At 35.9% G+C, this 25,363-nt stretch overlaps 1 protein-coding gene across 1 annotated transcript in view; it reads right to left on the bottom strand.

The window, feature by feature from the left end:
• The window catches only part of LOC125823368 (uncharacterized), a 37,072-nt gene extending 18,444 nt beyond the window's left edge, over positions 1 to 18,628 (bottom strand). The window contains exons 1-2 of the mRNA XM_049502752.1: positions 18,538 to 18,628; positions 18,265 to 18,393 (exon numbers count right to left, since the gene is read on the bottom strand). Of these exons, the coding sequence (XP_049358709.1) occupies positions 18,265 to 18,393; positions 18,538 to 18,628 (220 nt within the window). The remainder of the gene's footprint in view (positions 1 to 18,264; positions 18,394 to 18,537) is intronic.
• Positions 18,629 to 25,363: the final 6,735 nt, after the last annotated feature.

The raw sequence follows: 25,363 nt of genomic DNA on the forward strand, positions 1-25,363 counted from the left end.
CATGAACTCTAAATCACAAATCTATTAATTTGTATAACTCTTTTTCCTACTCTGAGCCATGAGAAGCCCATCCTGAATCAACTTAATATTGTCCACGACCTCCCTCAACAATTTTGTACCCCACGGTCTAACCTCAATTGTATCAAACTGATCAATTGGATATCGACATGTCCTACCATACAGAACCTCAGTTTGGGTCATCTCAATGCTCGCAAGACAAATGTTATTGTTGGGAAAATCTGATAAAGGCAAAAATGGACTCCAATGATCCCTAAAGTCAATCACACCCACCCGCAACATGTCCTCAAAACCTGAATATACTGTTTAGACTAACCATCAGTCTGAGGGTGAAAGGATGTACTAAGGTCCAATCAAGTATCCAAATCCTTCTACATAAACCACAAAATATGAGATGCAAATTAAGTACCTCGATCTGAAGTATTAAAATTAGCACCCTATGCAATCGAACTATCTCTCGAATATAGATCTTGGCTAACTTCTGTGTATTATAAGTAGTCTGAACCGATATAAAATGTGGAAACTTAGTTAATCAATTCACGATGATCCATTTAACATCAAACTCAACCAAAGTACGTGGAAATCTTACCACAAAGTCCAAATCAATCCACTCTCATTTCCACTCAGGTATGTGCATCATTTGAGTCACCTTTTATGCTCTTGATGTTTATACTTTACTTGCTAATAATTCAAACATGAGATACAAATCTAACTATGCCCCTTTTCATACGGTATGATAATGTTGCTTCAAATCAAAATACATCTCAATAGCCTCAGGATGAATATAATATCTCAACTATATGCCTCTTTCATGATCAATCAAGTAATCTCACTTGTTCGTGAAATTCCAATACGACTTTTTATCCTCAAAAACTTCCTTACAATCAAAAATATCCTCCATCAAGTCACCTTGTAACATATTATCTCAAATCTTATATAAATTTTCATCACCAAAATGTCGAACCTGAATTTGCTCTAATAATAAAAAAATTACCTCTCCTCCGTGTAAGCCAAAACTCCAATATATTTCAAAATATCAAGTCTCACAAAGCTGTTGGCTAATGACTGGACATTCATAGCCAAAATACACTCTCCCACATGTAACAATAGTAAACTACCCATACTCACCAACCTTCAACCTAAGATATCTACTATCGCATTTTGCCTTGCCCAAATGATAAATGATAGTCATTCCATAGTCCTTGAGAAACTCTAACCATCTCCAATGTCTTAAATTTAGATTCTTCTTATTTAACATATACTGAAACACCTCACAATGCACACCATAAATATAATGTTTCTAAAACTTAAATGCAAACACCACCACCGCCAAGTCTAAGCTATAAGTAGGATAGTTCTTCTCATAAACTTTCAACTGACTCGAAGCATAAGCTATCACTTCTCTGTTTACATCAATAACCAACTAATTCCAATCCAAGAAGCATCTCAATATATGGGAAAATCCTCTCCATACACGGGTGAAGTCAAAGAAGTAGTAAATAAAGTCTTGAGCTTTAGGAGCTCACCTCACACACATCAAACCACTAAAATCCAATTAGTTCTATATCAATTTAGTCAAGGTGGATGCAATGAATGAGAACATCATTGATAATTACCAACTAGGCTTAAGAAATCCAAATATCGTAACTGAAGTAGGTTAGACCTAATTTTGTTTAATTGCCTCAATCCTCTTGGGATCCACCATAATACCTTTCTTGCGCACTAAACATTCCAAATATTTCACCCAACTAACCAAAACTCACACCTTAAAATACATGCATAGAGCTTAATCTTTGTTCAGATTTTAAAGAACAAACCTCAAATGATGCTCGTGTTCCTTCTTACTACGGGAGTATACCAATATATTATATATGAAGATAATAATAAACGAATACAAGTATGATAGAAATAATCCATGAAGATATATTTGATATGATAAATCTCTTACTCAACAATTCTGTTACTGATCCTTCAATTCCCCAAGAGAAATTCAATAAGAAATGATAGAAATAGGTAACGTGTCCAACTCTAAGTCAATACTAAATTATATATCACGATCAGATGAAACACTTTCAAAAACTCTTTTACCACTGTAATAGATTCTAAAAGAGATGAACAGTTACCATTATGACAAACGTAAGTCAAATAGATAAGACATCATTTTTTTAAAACCATATGGTGAGACTCTAAAATCAAAATTCCTTTCTCGGACAAGTACTAAGAGTTTCCTTCCACTTTAGTTTAGGAAAAGTTGGCATATCTTAGGTTATTATCTTGATCTAATAGTATGAAAATGCATAATAGGGAGAAATTTCATCTATATCCAATGTGAGGTTGAAATCCACTATATTCAGAATAGGTAAGTCTATCCATGTGTCATGTACTACCAAATGAATAACATAAAATCGATGTAATCGATATACCACTAAGAATCATCTACCGGTGTAGAAATATGTATAGACATAAGATAAGTGCCATGAAGCATATTCAAACCCAAAATAAGATATGTGCTTATAAAAAAAAATGAAGTATATCCACACTTGAAATAAAACTGTAGTCAATCAAGAGCATATAGAAGGATACCTTGACCCACCTTGGTTACACCATTACAGTTAGTTATTTACTAATAAAATATTTTCAATGACAACTGTATTAGTCTATGATCTGTCTAGCAATTATAACTACTATGCACACGTCTTTTTGGACATCCTCATATAGTTTCATACAAATATCCCTTCAATTTTTTTTACTAAAGAATCTTTATCCCCTCTTAGTTTCAATCAATATTACTAATCCTTAATTCAAGATATGAAAGGTTTTCATCACGTGAATGTATCAATATTTATCATTAACACACTATATTAAATGTCATTATTGACTGCTATCCAATTTAGCCTTTTATATTTTCTTGATGTATTAGACTTAGTATACATCGTGACTCCCGTCAATGAATACCAACATGGGTATAGTGCCACCTAACTTAAACTATTCAAAATGTCTTGAGTATATCTCTCCTCGAAAGGAAAAAAAAGAAATATATTATATGAATCTTATAACAAGTTTACCTCTCAAATGTCATTAGAAGAGGTCACATTTTATATCTTTGTCCTTCCTCAACTTTTCCTCACTGCCTTACCATAATCATTATCCTTTTATTTGATCAATAATCTTACTAATCTTACACTACTGTTAAAAACATCAATATTATACCATTTCAGTACTAAATTATTCATTATCATAAATACGAGTCATAAAATTGTCCCAAAAAAATATTCAAATAAAGTTCAAGTATCTTTGTCAAAATCACACTTGGAGCAAACTATTCTTACTAATTTCAGCTTCATTAATTGCATTATTTAGAATAGAAAACTCATTACCAAGCTATTTTGTTAGCCACAAAACACACGTACTATACCCCATAACGTCATCCTAACCACTGGGTCTAAATTTGAAAATGCTTCCTCATCATTGGCGAGAGAATGGAACAAGGAAATTTTGACCATAAAATCGAATCACATACGCACGATAAGAAATGAAAGAATGAAGTTTCCTAAAGTCCTATAGCCTCTCGAAGATAAGTAACAAACGTCTCTGCACTGATCCGCACGACTCTACTAGACTCAGCTCTTGTACTCGTGAGACCGATGAACCTAGAGCTCTAATACGAATTTGTCACGACCCAAAATAACAAGTCATGATGGCACCTATGTTCCCAACCGATAGGTAAGCCAACCCAATACTTTACCAATTCAATTCAATATTTAAAGTAGAAAGATAAATGAAAACATCATATTCAATCACTAAGTCATTTAGAAATATGAAATGCGGAAATCTAAATTACCATCCCAAGATTTAGTGTCATAAGTACAAGAGCTTCTAAAAGTCAATACAAGTCTCTAATTATATAACAAGTCTAAACATAAGAAATATCCTATCAGAATACCAAAACAACCTAATAACTAGAGATAGATGAAGGTATGGGCGACAGAACGTCCAAGCAACTCACCACAACTTCAAGATAAACCAAACTCAGAATCAAGCTCCAAGAAATATGCTCGAATTCGAAATACAATCTGCACCACAAAAGAGTGCTGCAAGTGTAGTATGAGTACGAAACCACGTGTACCAGTAGATCTCATAGACCGACAACAAAGAAGTAGTGACAAGAGTATATAAGAAAATAATTCTTTAATTTTTTTACAAGTCCACATTATACTTATCAACCAAGTTTTCATCAATAGACATAATTAAATGTCAAGAAATGTTTAACCACCAATAACACACATAATCAACGAGAATGAGTGATGCAATAAGATGCAATGCAATGTGACACCATGAATGATATGCCTCAATGCCAAGTACTCTCTCAACTGTATATACATGATACTCCTCGGAAATACATCGAGAGTGCATGACCCATGGAGGACTCGCGAGGTCCAAATACCGACACAGACGATATCCACGTGTATGTGCGGACTATCTCAATGAACTATCATAAAATCAAACGATCCCCAGCATAGACGATCTCCACGTGCCCAACTTATAATCATAACCACTCACTCACACGGACGATCTCCCCGTTCCTAAATTATAATTTTAACTCGATCTCAACACGGACGATCTCCACGTGTTAGACCTTTAATCATACTCAATCTCATGTCGATGTATGTGCACAATATGATATTAATAAAAGGGGATGATGCAACATCTTAATAAATCAAATGTCGCTATGATATATAATCATCTCAATTATCATAATTATACTGGTTCAATAAGGAAACACAACCATACAAAATAAATCAAGTCACTAAGTACATCAGCTAATGTCCATATGCTTTGGCATTCTCAAATTACAATCTATCATGTCATAGTAATACACTTTCCCTTTAATAACACAGGTACTCGTACCAATGCCCGTCACGCCATTGGTACGAGACCCCATCTTTCACCCTTACCAATTGTCTATTCCATTTTTAATCTTTAATTAGGAAAACGTCCGTCAACGAAGTCTAAAGAGTCTTAACATACCTCGATTACTGAACACGTGTCATGAATCCTCAAAAAATTAACAAAAGCTCTACTTCCAAGCCTTCATAATTACTATACTTCAGTTCCTTTTTAAATGAATTACCACTTAAAATCATGAGTCAATAATTACCGTAATGATTACTCTCTCCTAATTAACAATTAATTTATCCTAACAAAGAAACCATCCTACGGTATAGTGTCAAGTTTCCAAAATTTGCTTTCCTTAACTTTATTTATTATTTATGTTCCAGCCGAAATCTTATCAACACAATTCTATATCCATTAATGACAAATTCCGGCCGAAATCTTGCTAGCATTGATTTGTTGGCAACAATAACTTACTACATATTTCTAACATGTTCAGCCAAATAAAATTCCTACCCAGACAACACATACACACACGACAATATCAACTTAAATTATTTTTCTTTTACCTGGCAGATTTCGTGATGGTTGAGGTTATGCGATGATTCTCCTCGTCGTGTGCAGATAGAAGTTTTAGTGGGTTGTGGGGGTGACAAAGAATTATTAACCCTCAATTATTCATAATTCATCTATTTACATAGGCCAAATTACTTGGGTATTAATTGAATTATGGATTTGGCCCACTAACTACTAACTATAATACTCATTAAATAAAAAATCATCAACTAGATACTCGTAATTACTGAATAGTTTAAAATCCCCCTTTAATTTTTTTTTCGGAAGAGTCAAAATAGTCCTAGTTCTCAAAACGACCTAGCAGGTCGTTACACTTTCAACGTCACAATTTTTATGACAACTTCTCCTTTCTTTTTTTACTACTATTTGTTTTACCTTCTTTAATTTTAAAATTTACCTAAATATTTTCTTATATTTTGAACAATCTGATAAACCCATTAGATTTCAAGATGATCAGAAAATATCATATAGTTTTTTATCCGATTTCAATTAAGTTCTTTCAATTTTCGGGAATTCATTGATTCTTTTAAAATTATCATTTCTCATTTTGAAGTTATGTGAAAATGAGTAGTTGATCATATCTTCAAAATTTTAAATTTACTTAGAAAAATAACAATTTTTTTTTATCAATAATTCAATAAAGTCTAAAAAAATAGTATGAATTCTACAAAGAATTTGATCGGAGAAGAAGAAAAAGGAAAAAAAAAAAGAGAGTGGGGTTCAACTTGACATGGGGGCAGGGGTGAGGGTGGGAGGTGAAGAAAAAAAAGAAACTGGAGGGATGGACCACTTGAAAGTGGGATGTGGAAGATGAAGTAAAATTTAAGATGAAATCAAAATTGAAATAAGTCAAAAAGTAAGAGAGAGATAGAGATAGAGATAGAGATAGAGAGAAAGAAAGAGAGAGAAATAAAGAAAAAAAAGATAAAGAAAAAGAAAGACAAAAGAAAAAAATTAAAATGAAAAAAAATACATTTTAAATTAAATTAACATGTGTCGTGAAATGATTTGTGTGTGAACACACTTTCTTCTTAAAATCTGGGGCTTGTCGAAAAATGATATAATAATATCTGTTCAAAATTGTTTAATGGGGTAATAGGACGATTGCAAAGTTAAGGTGTCTTTTTGAAAATCCGGGACAACTTCAGTGGTAACTTTACGTCTTTTCTCTTTTATTAAAAGAAAGTGATACATCAACTCAACAATACTATATTGTGTTCCGCTTTTCGTTAAAAAAAATTAGGTGTAAGACATAATTTCTCATAAGCTACACCAAAAATCCCAGCACATATCTAACCTTAAATAGGATCCTATTACATCCAGATACTATTTTAAAATGGAATAAATACACCTTAAATGGTGACATGGCATAAAGAGTGTGTACACTCTTGAAGGCATGTGATAAGCGATAAAATGAGAAAACATTCATCAATATTGGACACATGTCCATTTTTAATTAGTCATTTTGCAATTAGTTAGTACCTATAATTATTGAGTTTAAAACTTATATGTATTTAATTATTTTATTTCGTTCATTGTAAAATATTTATTTTCCTCCTCACTTTGAACTTTCATTTTTCTCTTTTATTAATTTCTTGTCTTTTCACTTTTAATTATTTTTATGAAATTATGTGAATTATTTAAAAAATAAAAATATTTTTTCAAAAAAAAGTATTTTTAATGTTTTATTTTTTTAATGTTTTATTTGATTCTCTTCACTTATTTTGATATCCATCCGAAATTAACTAATTTTGATTGCAGGACATTTAAAAATAAATTTGAAATCAAATCAAAAGGAAAAACAAATAGAGTTAAAAGAATAAATAAAATCAATACAAAAAAGAGAAAATATAATGGATGAAGGTAAAAATTTCTTTAAATATAAATAAATACAAGGAAAAAAAATTCATGTACTAAATTAATTTAAATACAAGGCAACACAAATAAGAAGACTTGTTTTAAAAAGAAATAAAAACTATACAATTTTTTTTTATACATGTGGCGATGTGTATGTTTCACTGTACTACATGAAATTGAGTCTTGGCTCCATGTCAACACAAAAGGTGCACAAAAATATAGAAAAATAAATTCAGGGAAGAAGACAGGTAATATGACCCTAGTTAAGTCAAAATGTGTCAGTGAGATTTTATTTATAGTACTAGGGGGTACTTGTGTCTTACGAGAAAGAGAGCATATTAATAAATTTATGTTGGTGAAATAGTTCAGTAATCCATTTTTTTTGTTATGATCCTAAGTTACCCTTACTGTGATGATACCTACCCTCCAATTCATTAGGCAAGTAAAATTTCTTTTTTAGCCAAGTTTTTATATTTTGAAGACAGTGAATGTCATAAACATAAGTATAAAATATCATAACATGTTAGCCTCTATATGTTTAGTGATGAAAAACTAATTTTATAAACCTACTATGCAACATAATGAAAAAAGCAGAAAAAAAGATTGTCACTCATTAGGGGTGGTGTTCCCAGCAAGAAGTTAGTTTGTTTGAATAACTTAAGGAAAAAAGACTCAAGAATATCAAGGAAGATACACGACTAAAGGAAGAATAATGTTCAGCGTCCTACTCGATTGAACAAGGAAAGAAATTCAACATATTATGTATCATATCAATAAAAAATTATAATCATATCCCTGACTGAAAGAGAAAACTCCATTGGGTTATCCTCAAGAGCAAATCTTTACTAGTCAGCAAGCATAAATCAAATTAAAAAAAATAATTTAGCAATTACGAAAAATCAGTTTCAACATTAATCAAAACAACGAGATATTATTCAACAACGGTCCCAAGACAACACCTATAAAAGTATATCAATATCAAAGGAGCAAGTTATCCCTTCTATGTTAGTTAAAACTATGTCATATGCGTTATGAACTAAACGAAAGCCCGATTTATGAATTTTAAAGACTTGGAGTTGTGCTTCTTTTATTCATCTTTCGTCTTAATATCGAAAATTAGGTCCAAGGGGAAGAAAAGACATCTTTATAAGATACTCTGAACAATCTAAGAGTTATGCGTTCATAAGTGAACAAGAAAGTGGCAGTGCAACTGAAGTTGAATCACGAGGCTCTCACCTACCCCACAATTGTTATTATAGGAAAATTCAATAAGAGGAAAGTGATCATCCCAATTACATTTAAAGTGGATCATGCAAGCTCTTAGCATGTCTTGCAAGGTTTGAATAGTCCGTTTGGCCTGGCTATCTGTCTGCGCGTAAAAAGTTGTGCTGAGCTTAACCTAAGTACCAAGACCTTTCTCAAATAATTTCCCAAATTTAGACGTGAACTGATAGAAAAGGGAATCCCGTGCAATTTCACCAACTCCTAGGCAAAAATCTTAGCAACTCCTCGATTGAATATAAAAGTCTTAACTAGCAGAAAATGTGTTGATTTGTCATCCGATCTACAACAACCCACATGGAATCATGTTGTCAACGAACGAAGCAAACCTATGATAAAATCCATGTTTAAATCCTCCTACTTCCAAGTACAAATGTCAATATCCTGAGTCATACCTTGTGGTCTCTATCGTTCAAACTTTACTTGCTGGCAGTTCGAACACTTAACAACAAAGTTTGTGATATCCTTCGTTATACCATTCAACCAATAGACTTCTTTCGTATGATGGTACATCTTAATGTTTTCTAGGTGAATAGATTATTCAAAACTGAAAGCTTCTAATAAAATTTGGTGCCTCAAAGCATCATCATCTGGGAGACACTAATGGTTCCGATAACGAAGCACACAATCTCCCCCTTTTGATAAAGCCTCTACGGGCTTCTTAAGGATTGTTTCCTTCGATTTAAACTAGATCATATCATCATCATGTTTCTCCTTAAGATCCATCACAAGAGATGATTCTAAACCATTATAAATGATAACTCGACTATCTAATAAATCAACAAGATAGACTCCCAAACGAGCAATCCTATGAACATCATGAACTAACTCTTTCTTCTCCTCTTAAATATAAGAAACATTGTTCATAGATAACTTTCTAAGGGCATCAAGCATAAAATTTCCCTTATCCGGATGGTACAATACACTGTCATAATAATTTAAGAACTCAAGTCATCTCCTATGACGAAGATTCAAGTTTTTGATTGAACACATACCGAAGGATCTTGTGGTCTGTAATCATTTATCAACATAAAAACCATAAAGATTGTGCCTTTAAATCTCCAAGGACAACACTAGTTTTTATAACTCAAGATTATGAGTTAGGTAATTCTTCTGATGGACTTTGATGGAATTTGAGCTGTATGGAAGCATAAGCTCTGACCTTATCATGTTGCATCAAGACACATCCAATGCTAATTTTGGAGGCATTACAGTAAACTACAAACCCATGTAACCCTATTATAGAGTCAAAATTAGAGCTGAAGTGAGTCGAGTCTTCAACTCTTGAAAAATCTTCTCAGAATCTTTGAACCACTGAAATTTGACCTTATTATGAGTCATTCTAGACAAAGGAGAAGAAATAGAGGAAAACACTTCAATAAACCATCTAATGTAGCTAGCTAAACCAAGAAGCTCCTAATGTCTAAAAGAGAGAGGAGTCTAGGCCAGTTCCTAAGTGATTTGGTCTTTTGAGGATCAACTTAATTTCCCTCACTATAGACTATATGTCAAAGGAATGCAAGTAACATCAACAAAAACTCATACTTTCTGAACATAGCAAATAAATGTCAATCCTTGAGATTTTGCTAAACAATCCTCTAATGGTATACATGGTTACCCTTGTCCGAGAATAGACAAGAATTTCATTTATGAAGACAATAATGAGTATGTCTCAATAATATTTGCACACTCTACTCATTAGGTCCATAAAAATGTAGGAGCATTCGTTAGCCCAAAAGATATTACAACAAATTCATAGTGACCAACTAAGTTTTCAAGTCTTTCTTTGGAGTGTCACATTCTATGAAACTGAGCTAATGAAAGGCATTGTAACACCTAAAAAAAATACTTGGAAGAAAGGGTTCAAGAATGGTGGAAGGGTCTAAGGAATGGTTCAAGGACGGTGGAAGAGTCCACAATAAGTGAACTCATCCTTAAATCTAAGCCTTGTGAAAAATATTCTAAGGTAATGGTCTAAGGAAGGCTTCAAGGACGGTGGAAGAGTCCACAGTGAGTGAACCCATCCTTGAACCCAAGACTTGTCAAAAATATTCTAAGGAAAGGGTAAAAGAAAGGGTTAAAGGATGGTGGAAGAGTCCACGGTCATTGAACCCATCCTTGAACCCAAGCCTTATAAAAATATTCTAAGGTAAGGGTCTAAGGAAAGGTTCAAGGATGGTAGAAGAGTCCACAGTCAGTGAACCCATCCTTGAACCCAAGCCTTGTGAAAAATATTCTAAGGCAAGGGTCTAAGTGTAACATCCCAACTTTTCGAAACTCTAACTTAACTCGTATCTTCATGGAAAGACAAAGAATGATAAATATATAAGCAATGTTGTGGGTCATATTTTAAGTTCTCAAGAGTCACATCTTAATTTTTGAAGTAAAGAGAATTTAGTAATAAAAGTTGGCGAAAGTTATCGCAAGTTTCTTTTTAAAGATTTCTCTGAAATTTAGTGCGAATGTCACAGAGGTTTTCTCCCAATATAAGAAGATTTAGAGGGCCCACAATATATCAAATCGAAGGTCTATGAGTCTAATTTACAACGCGTTAAACCGTTCATTCATACGACATCAAAATAGGGAGCTATTCACCTTTTTATACTGACTGCGCAGTAGAGGTGGCTAGTGGGTCCCCTAGGTAGGTGAAACTTTGTAATAAACTCAGAAAAATCTGAGAATTGCTCCTACAAGCATCCTTGTGTTTTCATGATCTCTTCTTGGCTCTTTATCAAAAATTTCCCTACATCGCCAGCTTGTTATTTTGGTATAGTTTTCATAGTGACTTGTGTAATGTAGCTCTGTTGAGGTTGTGGCAGCAGGGGTTTTCCAATAGTTTGAGTTTATTGAGGTGTTCTGGGCATAAAAAGAAAGGTGGGAACCATCTTTTATCAGTTTATGGATACCTTGGGTCTCGGATAATAATTTACGATAGGAATCCGTATCGATTGTCGAATTGTCGAATTGTCAAATTGTCGTAGTAATTCTTATCCTTAATTATTGATTGAGTTTACCATTTTTTAAATATTGTAGTGGTGCGGGAATATGTGTTATTCAACATAAACTATAAAAAAAGGTATGTTTTGGCTATTCCCTTCGTTTATCATGTTTCCTTAAAGCTTGGGAGTGATATAATACTGTAGTTTATGTTGGTGATCTTGTAGATATAATTGTGAATGGTTATAAACCCTCATTTTAGGGAGTCATAATCTTTTAAGAATGGCCGTTAGTTAGGAAAGACTTGGAGACTATTCTTAAATATTCTTTGTAGCTAAATTTCTCACATTTAGCCTATTGAATTGTTTGTTATACCCCTTGGGGCTATTCTGAGCAATGAATTACCTATGGGGGCTAAGAGGACTATGTTATTGCCTAAGAGGGATATGTGTTGCCTACGGGGCTATATTGATGCCAAAGAGCGTTATGTGTTGCTTACAGGGATATTTTGACGCCAAAGAGGGCTATGTGTTGCCTATATAGTTATGTTGTTGCCTAAGAGGGCTATGCCCTGCCTACGGGGCTATATCGTTGTTTAAAAGGGCTATGTAACTTCTTTCAAAGACAAGGGGCTACCGATAGGGGTATGTAGATTGATTTGGCACCTTCTGGGATTATGAGGGCTTAGGTAGGTGGTATGGTGTTGGTACCGACTGAGCTTATGGGGCCTTGGTTAAGTTCCTCTTTGATTATTTTGGTATGTTTAGATTCAGTAGTGGGTTAGCATGTATCTTAATTTTGATTTCCTTACCCGATTGCTTTTGGTATGTTATGATACTTGCTCATTTAGTCTATCGCCTTTCATACTCGGTACATTATTTCGTACTGACACCTCATTACTTGGGGGGCACTGCATTCATGCTTGCAAGTCCCTATTGATGACTCGATAGACTACCCAATAGCACAATTGATTTCTAGTAGGTTGGCTAGCCCTTTCCTCCGGAGCTGCCAAAATTTAAAGGCTTGTTGGATAATAAGCATAATTCCATAATTTACCTTTCAAAGCTCAAAACCCACTTTCAATGATCAGCATTTAGGAAACATGGGTTAGTTATGGATTTCATCATAAAATCATGTAAATCTATCAATACATGCTTAATTTCATAAAACTCATCCTTCATAATAATCCCACAACATATGCTCATAACTTGAAAACATGGGGAATTACATGGGCTCATAGGGGAAAACATCATAAAACCATATTATTTCATCAATTCATGCAATATAGGTCATAATTCAATCATTTAAATCAATAATCATAAGAACCCATGGTAACTGCAGAAAACCCTAACTCAATTAGGGAATTCTAACATTGGAATAGAAGGATCTGGGAACTGCATGAATGGAAGGAATCGATGGATTATAACTATCATACCTTGAATCCAATTGCTAATCTTCAATGGATAAATGGAGACAGAATGATTTATATTGAGAAATTTGGGGGTTAAAATCTTATATATGGGGCTTAGGCAATGGCAAAATGACATAGTATTAGGTTGGATTAATTAGGAAAACGCCCAAATACCCCTGGTCTTAACTGCCAGCCGCTGACCCACGGCCACGATCGACGGACCGTGGTCAGGACAATGGGCAGCCCTACACAACCATCGTTCATGGTCAGTGACTCGATTATGGGGGTCTGGACCATGGGCCCTCGACCATGGACCGTGCTCCCACCAATGGTTCGTTGGTTCAAGCAGTAGGTCCACTCTTTTTTGACTCTTTTTGGGGAGCCATCCACGGACCACACCTATGGTACGTGGTCCTATCCACGGGCTATGGGTGGCCCCTCATGGGTTGGCTCCTATAAGTTTCAAAAATAGCAACCTTGACCTTTTTCAAATCCGGGGTGTTACAATATCTCCCTCTTGGGATCATTTGTCCTCAAATGCAGTTCTAGGTATCAGTTAGAATAAAAGGACTCTATCTACCAACCCATCATGAGTGCAATTGCATCAAAATGCACACAACCAAGGAGGAATATTGACTCCAAGCAAAAATATAATCAACATGATAAAGAAGATGGAAAATAGCAGCCCAACAAGAATGCACTACCTCAAAATGCACATATCCGAGGAGGAAAATTATCAACTCCAAGCTAACATGTTCAATGCATCACAAGGGAAATATGAACTATACCTAGCAACCCAATATGCATGAAATTTAAATATTTCTCATGTTCAAGGAGGAACTACATTCTCCAATCTAAAAGCGTGCTCAATATCTTCTCATGGAGCCTTTATGCAATTCATACTCAAAATAATAGTTAATTTATGTTAAACAAATCATCTCATGAAGTCTATAGGTAACTGATGCTCAATGCACAACAACATGAGGAAAATCAATCATATGAATCAATTTCTTTCAAAATTTGAGTTTTTTCATGAATCATGCATAAATAAGGAAATCATGGAAACATATAAGACACATGACTTCAGAACAAAGAACAAACCATCAGGAACTCATTACCTCAAGATAAAGTAGGAGTAGAAGGAAAAAATAAGGATATCGGGACATCATATCCGCCTCGGCCTCCCAAGTAGCACCCTCAACTAATTGATTCCTTCACAACAATTTTAAGGAAGCTACTTCTTTGTTTCTCAACTTCTTAACTTGTCGATCTAGAATCTCCACCGGAACTTCCTCATAGGAAAGATTCTCTTTAACTCCCAAACCTTCTAGGGAACTATAAATGTCGGATCTTCAACACATTTCTTCAACGTAGAGACATGGAAAAAAGGATAAAAGATGCACCAATGCCAACTCATTAGGAAAATCTAGTTCATAAACAACTTACCAACACGTCTGAAAATCTGATGTGGGCTTACATAACGGGGACTAAGCTTCCCTTTCTTACCAAACCTCACTATGCCCTTCATGGGTGAAATTTTCAAGTAAGCCCAATCATGAACATCAAACTCAAGATCCCTTCTTCTCACATCGGCATAAGACTTTTACCGACATTGAGCCGTTTTCAACCTTTTTCTAATAAGTGGAACTTTCTCTATGGCCGCATGTACAAATTCAGGAGCTATTAGCGCAATGTCATGACCCAATGGTACACCCTAGATGTAACATGGCGTACTAGACCCCGAAAGGCCTAACACAAGCCACTTAGCATATCATAACATAAAGTAAATAAAATGATGCGGAATTTTAAAACTTTTTCTATACAATCGAAGTATTTTATAAAAGCAAGCGGACGTCTATAACACTTTGTCTCAAACAATCTAAATCAACTTGAATAAATCTTTGGGACGCAACCCATACAAAAGTCTAAAACATAAAAGAACGACATAAATGAAAGGTTATCACATCCTCGATGCTATCAGGACTCACCAAGTCTCCAATTCCTTGCTTTACAAGAAACCTAGCCACGAGAATGGAACTGAATATCGCCAAACCCTACATTTGATAAGAATGTAGGCAAACGTATGCGTTAGTACAATAATGTACTAAATATGATGGCTAGAATATATCATAAACATAAGCATATAAGAGGCATTAGTCAATATAAGACATATACCTTAATCATAAGAGACTATAACATGAGTCATAAACATAAGAGACATCATTATAAGACATACACTATAAACATAAAAGATAACAACATAATCATAAGCATAATCTCCAACATAGACATAATGAAATCATTAGTCATCATAAGGCATAGTCCATTTACATAGTCAATACTTAGACCTTCATATCATAAGAGAACTACCTCATAAGTAACCTCCAAGTGTACTTGTACAATGCTTGGCTAAAATCCCATAATCCCATCCATGCTAAGTATCCCATTTGGCCACCATAATCATACTTACCATATTGACCTCATCCTTAGCTTATTTCTCATAGACAAGGGAACATTAATCTTTAGTCACACATGCATTAGGATGGGCCTTTCAAGCTACAATCCAAACTAAGCACACAACAAAAGCATAAGTCATAAGCATGTTCATTTCGTAGATCATCATCACATGAAAGGAACATATCATGACTACCTTAAAGCATACTTGTGCAATGCATGAATAAGACCCCATAAATCCCATCCATGCTAAGTAAAGCTTTTTGAATAACCATAATTCATTATTCATATTTGTGTTGTGGTAGTGGGAATTAGCCTTAATCGACATAGACCATGTGAGATTAACATGGAATCCAGCGTTACCCACACCGAAAAGGGTTGTCTTACTTGCCTAAGTTAATACCATGGTGTGTTAGCTTTAGGTGGATCCAATAGCTAAATAACCTACAGGGACTCGTAGTTTATGGGATAAAGAGATTGCTACTATAAACCCGTCCTTTTTGATGGGGGACCTTACATCTCACATCAATATCCACTCGATGCTAAGCATAAGTCCCATGGGGTTCTTGTTAAGTCATAACTTGTTTCATTAGAATTTCTCATTAGATCATGCGTGAGAATAACCTTTCACCGTCCATGTCTACATATAACATTAGATTCAATTAGGTGAGAAAACCTTTCAACCTAGAATCTTCATTATGTGTTCATAAGAATAGCCTTTCAATGAATCGCAATAACATTATCATAATCATGGACACTTCATTCATAGTCATGCATAAGTTTGTATGTGAGAATAGCCTTTCAACAACACTGCATTTACATCATAGTCATAATCACTTGACTCTCAAAGTGTTCTTAAAGCATATACATAGCCTTCATAAAACATGCATAATATAATATCATAAACTTCCCTTTTAAGGGTCAAAGCTCGTATCAAATCAAGACATCTAGAATGACTACATTAGACATGGATATAATCACAATTCAAGTAATCAAATCATTACATGCATGATCTCATATACTCAAAATATAGGTCATGTGGGTGAAGTCTTTCCACAATAATACCTTATACAAATCAACATACATAATAGCTTCACTCTTAAAGCCTTAACATTCTTAGTTCATTCATATTAGCTTTTACCCTCAAAGCCCTAGAAATCACATTCATATTACAAGCCTTACTATCAAGAAACACTTCACTTGGTCATCATATGTGCCTAATTATCAAGACAATTTAATCACATGCTTCACTCTTAAGCAATTCTAGTCATATATCATCATATATACTCAATCTCATCATTACCAATCATGATTCACCATATAAACACTAATATAATCAATTCATGTCTACAAGCTTTACTTTTAAGCAATTCATATATAGGTGCTCTAATCTCAAGCAATTCATAAAGTAATTCATCAATCTTAGATCACATCTAAGCCCTTGAGTTCTTCTTTCATGGCATACAACCCAATTATATCAATTTCACCCTAAAATCTTAGATTAATCAAGAATACATGTATAATCATACTAAAACATGTAATTACATCATAAACAATCATAAATAACCATTATCCACTGAATTGGATCAACATACAAAAATACGCACAATATAGGAAGGAACCCTAACTAGAATTGGGGATTCATTTTCACAATTAGGGGAAACAGGAGGGCTTCATGGATGAAAGGAGTCCATGAATGAATAAGACATCATACCTTGATTACAAATCCTAGCAAGCTTGAAACAATGGAGTCTTGACCTAGTTTTGAACCTCTTCTTCTACTTTCTAGAGAGAGGATCTTTTTGAGAGGGAATTGGGTTTGTTTTTTAGTGAGTTGAGAGAATGATTTGGAATGACTTAATTAAGGGTCTAAAGTCTTTATATAGGTGGTCTAAACTAAGTTAAAATGACCCCACTTAATCCCACTTAAAATAGGAAAACCCCAAAGTTCCCTTAATTTATTCCTTAAAACCATCTCCAGGCCACCATCTACGACCACCCACCTACGGGGCATGGACTAACCCACGGCCCGTACTGGTGGGGCATGGGTTGGTGACTGGAATTTGTTGGCCACCTACGGATCTCCCACCTACGGGGCGTAGGGCCAGCTGTAGGTCCACTATTTTGGGCAGCCTATTAGGGTCCTTCTCAAGAACCCTTGGTTGGTCTTTGGGGGGTCGTACCTTGATGTTCTTAACTGGAACTCTTCATTTCAAGTTTGGGAGGTTATATCTATGACTCTAACCCTCACGTCAAGCTCTATTTAAGCCTACTAGTTTCCAGGGTGTTATATGCAACTTCACCCACCTCAAACCATCCTCTAGGAGATCTACACCTCCTACCATATAATGCCTGAAATGGAGCCATATGAATAATTGATCGATAGTTATTGTTATAAGCAAACTCAATCAATGGCAAATGGTCATCCCAATTACCCTTAAAATCAATCACACAAGCTCTCAGCATATCTTCCAAAGTTTGGATAGGACGCTCTGCTTGTCCATCGGTTTGGGGATGAAAGGTCATGCTAAGCTTAACACGATTACCAAGACCCTTTTGGAAAGACTCCCAAAACTAAGGAGAGAATTGGGTACCACAATCGGAAATAATGGATAAAGGCACTCCATGAAACATTACCATTTCCCTTAAGTACAACTTAGCATAATCCTCCACCGAATAGGAAACCTTGATGGGCATAAAATGAGCCAATTTCGTCATCTAATCTACTATAACCCAAATCGAGTCATGTTGTCGCCGATTGCAAGGCAAACCAACAATAAAGTCCATATTCACAACTTCCCACTTCCAAGTAGGAATACTAATGTCTTAGGACAAACCTCCCAGTTTCTGGTGCTCAACTTTCACTTGCTGACAATTAGGACACCTAATCACAAATTCCGCAATGTCCTTCTTCATCCCATTCCACCAATAGACATCCCATAAATCCCGGTACATTTTTGTGGCTCCTGCATGAATGGAATACTGAGAATTGTGGGCTTCTAACAAGATTTGTTCCCTCAAGTCATCAACATAGGGACACACAAACGACCTTGATATCTAAGTACACCATCTCCCCCTTGGGAGAAAGCTTCAACAAACTTCTTAAGCACCACTTTCTTTCAACTCAACCAAAATTAGATCAAGACCTTGCTTGGCTTTCACATCCGCCACTAAAGACGATTCAGAACCATTGTGAACCATAATACCACCCTTGGTGGAGTCCACTAGTTGAACACCCTATCGGGCCAATCTATGTACATCTCGAACCAAATCTTTCTTATCTTCCTCAAAATAGGCAACACTACCCATAAATAACCTACTAAGATCATCTGCCACAACACTAACTTTACTGGGGTGATAGAGAACACTCATACCATAATCTTTCAATAACTCAAGCAACCTTCTTTTGTGAAGATTTAGTTCCTTTTGGTTAAACACATATTGCAAGATCTTGTGGTCGATAAAAACATCAACATGAACTCTATACAAATAATGCCTCCAAATCTTTAAGGCGAAAACAACCGCCGCTAGTTCAAGGTCATAGGTAGGATAATTCTTTTCATGAGTCTTAAGTTTCCTTGAGGCATAGGCAATAACTTTCCCATTTTGCATATGCACACATCCTAACCCAATTCTCGAGGCGTCACAATAAACAACAAAATCATATGTCCCTTCGGATAAAGTCAAAATCGGAGCGGAAGTAAGTCTATCCTTTAATTCTTGAAAACTCTTTTCACACGCTTCAGACCATATGAACTTAGCCTTCTTTTGAGTCAGTCGTCAATGGAGAGGTGATTGAAGAAAATCCTTCAACAAACCTTTTAGTGTAATCGGCCAAGCCCAAGAAGCTTCTAATATCCGAAAGAGGAGAGGTCTCGGTCAACTCTTGACCACATCTGTCTTCTTAAGATCTACCTCAATACCCTAACTTGAAATAATATGACCAAGAAAATCTATGGACATTAGCTGAAACTCACATATACCAAACCTTTCAAAGATTTCATGGTCCTTGAGAATGTTGCAACACAATCCTCAAATGATTAATATGCTCATTCTCACTTCTCGAATAGATCAATATATCATAAATGAACACAATCATAATCATATCAAGGTATTGTCTAAACACCTATTCATCAAATCCATAAACGCCACCGAAGCTTTATTCAACCCAAACGACATTACCAAAAACTCAAAATGACCATAACGGATTCTAAAAGCAATTTTCAGAATATTATCTTCTTTCACCCTCAATTGGTGATAACCTGATCGGAGATCAATCTTAGAGAAGTAACTTGCTCCTTGAAGTTGGTCAAATAAATCATCTATCCTTGGAAGAGGATACTTATTCTTAATGGTCACCTTGTTCAACTTACGATAGTCAATACACATACGAAGAGAACCATCTTTCTTTCTAACAAAAAAAACTGGAGCACCCCTTGGTGAGATACTCGGTCGGATGAAACCTTTATCCAACAAATCTTTCAATTGTTCTTTCAACTCATTAAGTTCTACCAGAGTCATATGGTAAGGAGAAAAAGAAATAAGATGCGTATCTGGGAGAAGGTCAATACTGAAGTCTATTTCCCTTTCGGGAGAAATACCACGTAAATCATCTGGGAGCACTTTCGTTAACTCATTAACAATGGGGACCGATTCAAGAATAGGAGTTTCAGAATCTACATTCCTCACCCTAACTAGATTATAAATGCAACCCTTAGAAATCATATTTCTAGCTTTAAGATAAGAGAAAAGCTAGCCCTTAGGCATAGAATTTCTCCCCTTCCACTCTAGGATGGGCTCATTTGGGAATTGAAACTTGACTACACAAGCTCTACCAGAACCATACGGTAAGGAGAAATAGAAATAAGATGCGTATCTGGGAGAAGGTCAATACTGAAGTCTATTTCCCTTTCGAGAGAAATACCACGTAAATCATCTGGGAACACTTCCGTTAACTCATTAACAATAGGGACCGATTCAAGAATAGGAGTTTCAGAATCTACATTCCTCACCCTAACTAGATTATAAATGCAACCCTTAGAAATCATATTTCTAGCTTTAAGATAAGAGAAAAGCTGGCCCTTAGGCATAGAATTTCCCCCCTTCCACTCTAGGATAGGCTCATTTGGGAATTGAAACTTGACTATACAAGTTGTACAATCAATAGAAGCATAACATGAATGCAGCCAATCCATACCAAGAATAACATCAAAGTCTAACATATCAAGCTCTACCAAGTCAACTAGAGTAACTCTATGGGACAAGGAAACACGACACCTTCTATAGACCCTCTAAGCCACAATAGAGTCACCAACATGAGTAGAGACAGAAAAAGGTTCTAACAACACATCCGGAAGAACATCAAACCTGATAGCCACATATGGCGTCACAAAAGACAAGGTAGCACCGGGATCAAGTAAAGCATAAACATAGAGTTTGAAAACTTTTAATATACGGGTAACTACATCGGGAGAACATTCTCTCTTACCACGAGTCTGAAGTAGATAAAACATTTTTGCTTAGGAGCATGGGTACCCGAACCACTAAGAGGAGCTTGCTTTCCCTCTCTTCCTTTTGCCACAAGCATTGGGCAATCCCTCATCTTATTACCACTCTTACCACAACTAAAGCAACCATCCGTACTGGCTAGGCATTTACCCTCATTCTTCTTTCCACACTTAACACAAGTAGACATTGGCAATGAAGATCCACTACCATTCCCTCCTTGAGTCTTAGGTTTAGACACCTTATCTTTGTTGAACTTAGGAGGAGCATTGGGGTAACCTTGACCAGAAAACCTTTGTCGAAACCTAGGACGACCATGTCCATCAGACCTTGCATGAGTGAAATTTCAATCACCGGTTTTAGCCCTCTTTGTCTCCCTAGACTTTTCCTTAAGTTTGTCTTCTTCAATATGTTGTGCATGAACCGTAAGACGAGAGATGTCCATGGCATTAATGAGCATGTGGTTCAACACTCTTTAAACACTATTTCAGACACACCTGAAACAAACTTGCTCATCCTTACCCTAGAATCGACAACCATTGTTGGAGCATATTTAGATAGTTGTGTGAAGTTTAGAGCATACTCCCTCACACTCATACTTCTTTGTTGAAGGTTAATGAATTCAACACCTTGGCTTCCCTCATCTTAAGGGAAACAATCTATTAATAAAAGTAACCTTAAACTTCTCCCAATCAAGAGGACCTGGATCTTCCGGAATCCCTTCTTTCCATTGGTTGAACAAAGTTTGAGCAACACCTTTTAGTTGATAAGTGGACAACTACGCCTTTTCCACCGACGTCACTCCCATAATCATCAAGACATTATAAACCTCATAAATGAACTCTTAAGGATCTTCTTCAACTTTAGAACCATGAAACTCCAGAGGGTTCATCCTAGTGAAGTTCCATACACCTTGGGCCGTCATGGCTTGAGCCAATACTTGAAAAACCACCCTAAACTCCACATTAGTCACTTGCTAGGCCAAAGGATTGACTGGAACTTGAGGTACTTGGGGAGGAGCTCCTTTTTCCACATTCTCCCTCACATTCCTTCTAGCATAAGCTCTTTGAGTAGACATATACGGTAGAGCATTGGATAAGGATTATGAGAGAGACCTTATAGAGTTAAACTCTATCGCACTACTTAAGAGTAATTAAAGAAGTGGAGCTTCCTAAACATATTGTAGCCTCTCATTCATAAATGTAGCGCGCTTCTCACTCATGAACAAGAATCTACTCTACGTGGCTTATGAGAAATCCTCAGAACATTCTAAACCTTTTGCTCTAATTACCAAGTTTGTCACGACCCAGTGGTAAACCCTAGATGTAACATGGCATAAAGACCCTGAAAGACCCCAAACAAGCCACTTAGCATTCATAACATAAGAAATAGAAGATAAGAGATTAAAACACAATTCAAGTCCAATAATTTTATAAAAGAAAAGCGAAAGTCTAAAACTCTTGTCTCAATAGCCATCTAATACAATAGAATGAAATTGGGCCTAGCCCATATATCATGTCCAAAACTAAAATACAAGAAAGAAACTAAACAATGGAAATCCATCCTCGAAGAATGATGACTCACCAAGCTCAAAAATCTTGAAATCAACCACTAGCCACGAAACTAAGGACCATGTCTGTCTAACCCTACATTTGGAGAAATGTAGGCAAGAGTATGTGTTAGTACAAAACAATGTACCAAGTATGATAGCCATGCATAAAACATTTAAATCATGCTAAAAGGGGACATTTCATGACATGCCGTTGACCAAGATAAAACATGATATAAAAGGGTTCTAAAGCATAATTCATAAAACCATGGCCAATGCAAGCTAACGTCATTAAAACATTTGAACTCATGAGAGATACTTCTTGAAGTAACCTTAGTTTATTGTTAATGTGGGGAATTATCCTTAACAAACATAGAGACCATGAGAGCTATAACATGTCTATCTAGACAATCGTCCTATAGGGGCACATAGGTAAGGGATAATGAGATTGCTACTAGAATCCTGACCTCTACTAACGGTAGAGCCTCCATCTCAATATCCTCTCGGTGCTAAGCATAAATCTCACGGAATAATCATTTCTTACTTGTTCTTATTATGAATGGAAAGGCACGTCATCTTGCCAATACAACCTAAATCATCATCCATGGAAAGGAAAAATTAAGTATCCAATCTAAGCTAGGTTTCATTAGGATAGCTCCTTATCATTTATTCATTTAGGTGATAAAACCTTTCAACCGTAGAATTCTTATTATGGGAGAAAACCTTTCACATCATGCTTTCATGTGTTTATGAGAAAATCCTTTCAATAACACAACATTAACATCATCATTGACATTTTAGTCTCAAAGCATCCTTAAAACATTTCCATATCTTTCATAAGAACATGCATAGTTCCATAATTTACCTTTCAAGGCTCAAACCCCACTTTCAATCATCAACATTTAGAAAGCATGGGTTAGATATGGATTTCATCATAAAATTATGTAAATCTATCAATACATGCTTAATTTCATAAAACTCATCCTTCATAATTAAAATCCCACAACCTTTGGTCATAACTTTAAAACATGGGGAATTACAGGGGCTCATAAGGGAAAACATCATAAAACCATAGTATTTCATCAATTTATGCATAAGAGGTCATAATTAAATCATTTAAATCAACAATCATAAGAACATATGGTAATTGAAGAAAACCCTAACTCAATTGGGAAATCCTAACTTTGAAATAAAATGATTTGGGAACTCCATGAATGGGAGGAATCCATGGATGAAAACTATCATATCTTGAATCAAATTGCTAATCTTTAATGGAGGAATGGAGACTTTGGCTTGAAACCCTAGATGAAATCTTCTTCTTCTTCTTCAAGTTCTAGAGAGAGAAACATTTGAAAGTTCTTCATTTTTGGTGAGTTTGGAGAGAATTATTTCTATTGGGAAATTTGGGGGTAAAATGCTTATAGGGGTCTTAGACATAGGCAAAACGACATAGTATTAGGCTAGATTAATTAGGAAAAGACCCATGTACCCCTGAACTTAACTACCAGCCGCTGATCAACAACCACGACCGACGGACCGTGGTCAGGACGACGGGCCATCCTACATAACCCTCGTTCGTGGTTAATTACTTGATTATGTGGGTATGGACCACGGGCCCTCGACCACAGACCGTGGTCCCACCAACAGTCTATTGGTTCATGCCTTAGGTTTACCGCTTGTGGACTCTTTTTGGGGAGCCATCCACAGACCACACTTATGGTCTATGGTCCCATCCACGGGCCCTGGATTGGCTCCTGCAATTTCTTGAAACAACAACCTTGACTTTTTTCGGATCAGAGTGTTACACAACTCATGGACTCCTGAACAACGTATTGTTACAACATTTCTATCGGAGTCAAGATTCAGTCAACAAGGGTGTGGCTGATCAACTTGTCCAAGGATGAATTATGCAACAACCTTTTGAAATCGCATCTACTCTCCTTGATGGAATGATGAAGATAAACCATGCTTGGTACACTAGGGAAGATCAAGTGTCTCCTTTGACTTTCAGGATGACAAAGGAACAAATACAAAAACACCAAGAGGGGGATGAAAACATGGCTAAAATGATGACCCAATGGATCTTCTGTCAAAACATGTCATGGGTAGTGGTTCTAAGGCCGTGAACGCAACTGGATTTTGTGGGATGAACCCCGATGATGCACACTATGAGGCTATGTACAATGACGAACTACATTTTCTAGCAAATCAAGGAGGATGTTTTTGTCTGAACTATCCAAGGACGGGCGGGAACCAAGGTTGGAATATAGAGCATGATGAAGGTTGGAAGGACTGTAATAAGGAATGGCGTGACCGTGGTACAAACATGAGGGAGTGAGACGGGGACAAAGAGCGATATGCACCTCCCCCTGAGCGTCAAAATCCAAAATATCAAAGGGCTGACCTGAAGAATTTCTGCACTGAAGATATGCTTGTACGCATCCTAAATAAATTGTAAGGGTGGAACCAAGTGCCCAAAGAAATGAAAGAGGACATCTCAACTCTAAACCAGACAGTTACTTTTCACTAGGTGTCCATTAAACATCTGGAAACATAAATGGGTCAAATCTCAACTCATTTGAATCCAAGGCCAAAATGAGGATTATTGAGTAACACCATGGTCAACCCTAAGAATGAACATTGAATGAGTATCTTCATCGTGCCACGAAGTTAAATAAGGCACTTCTTGGGAGGCAACCCAAAGTTTTGCGCTTTTAAATTTGTTGTTTGAATAATGGATGTTGAATGTGCAGGTTGGAAATTCGAAATTTTAGGAAGATTAGCAATTAGGCGAGCCCAGGTACCAGTCAGTGACTCGCCAAACAGCTCAGTGAGCTCGACTTGGATTGCTATTTAGACCAACTAGTTAGCTAGAGGTCCTG

The sequence above is a fragment of the Solanum verrucosum genome, unplaced genomic scaffold, assembly GCF_900185275.1.
Source record: "Solanum verrucosum unplaced genomic scaffold, falcon-dt-bn FXZP01000095.1, whole genome shotgun sequence".
Lineage (NCBI taxonomy): Eukaryota > Viridiplantae > Streptophyta > Magnoliopsida > Solanales > Solanaceae > Solanum > Solanum verrucosum.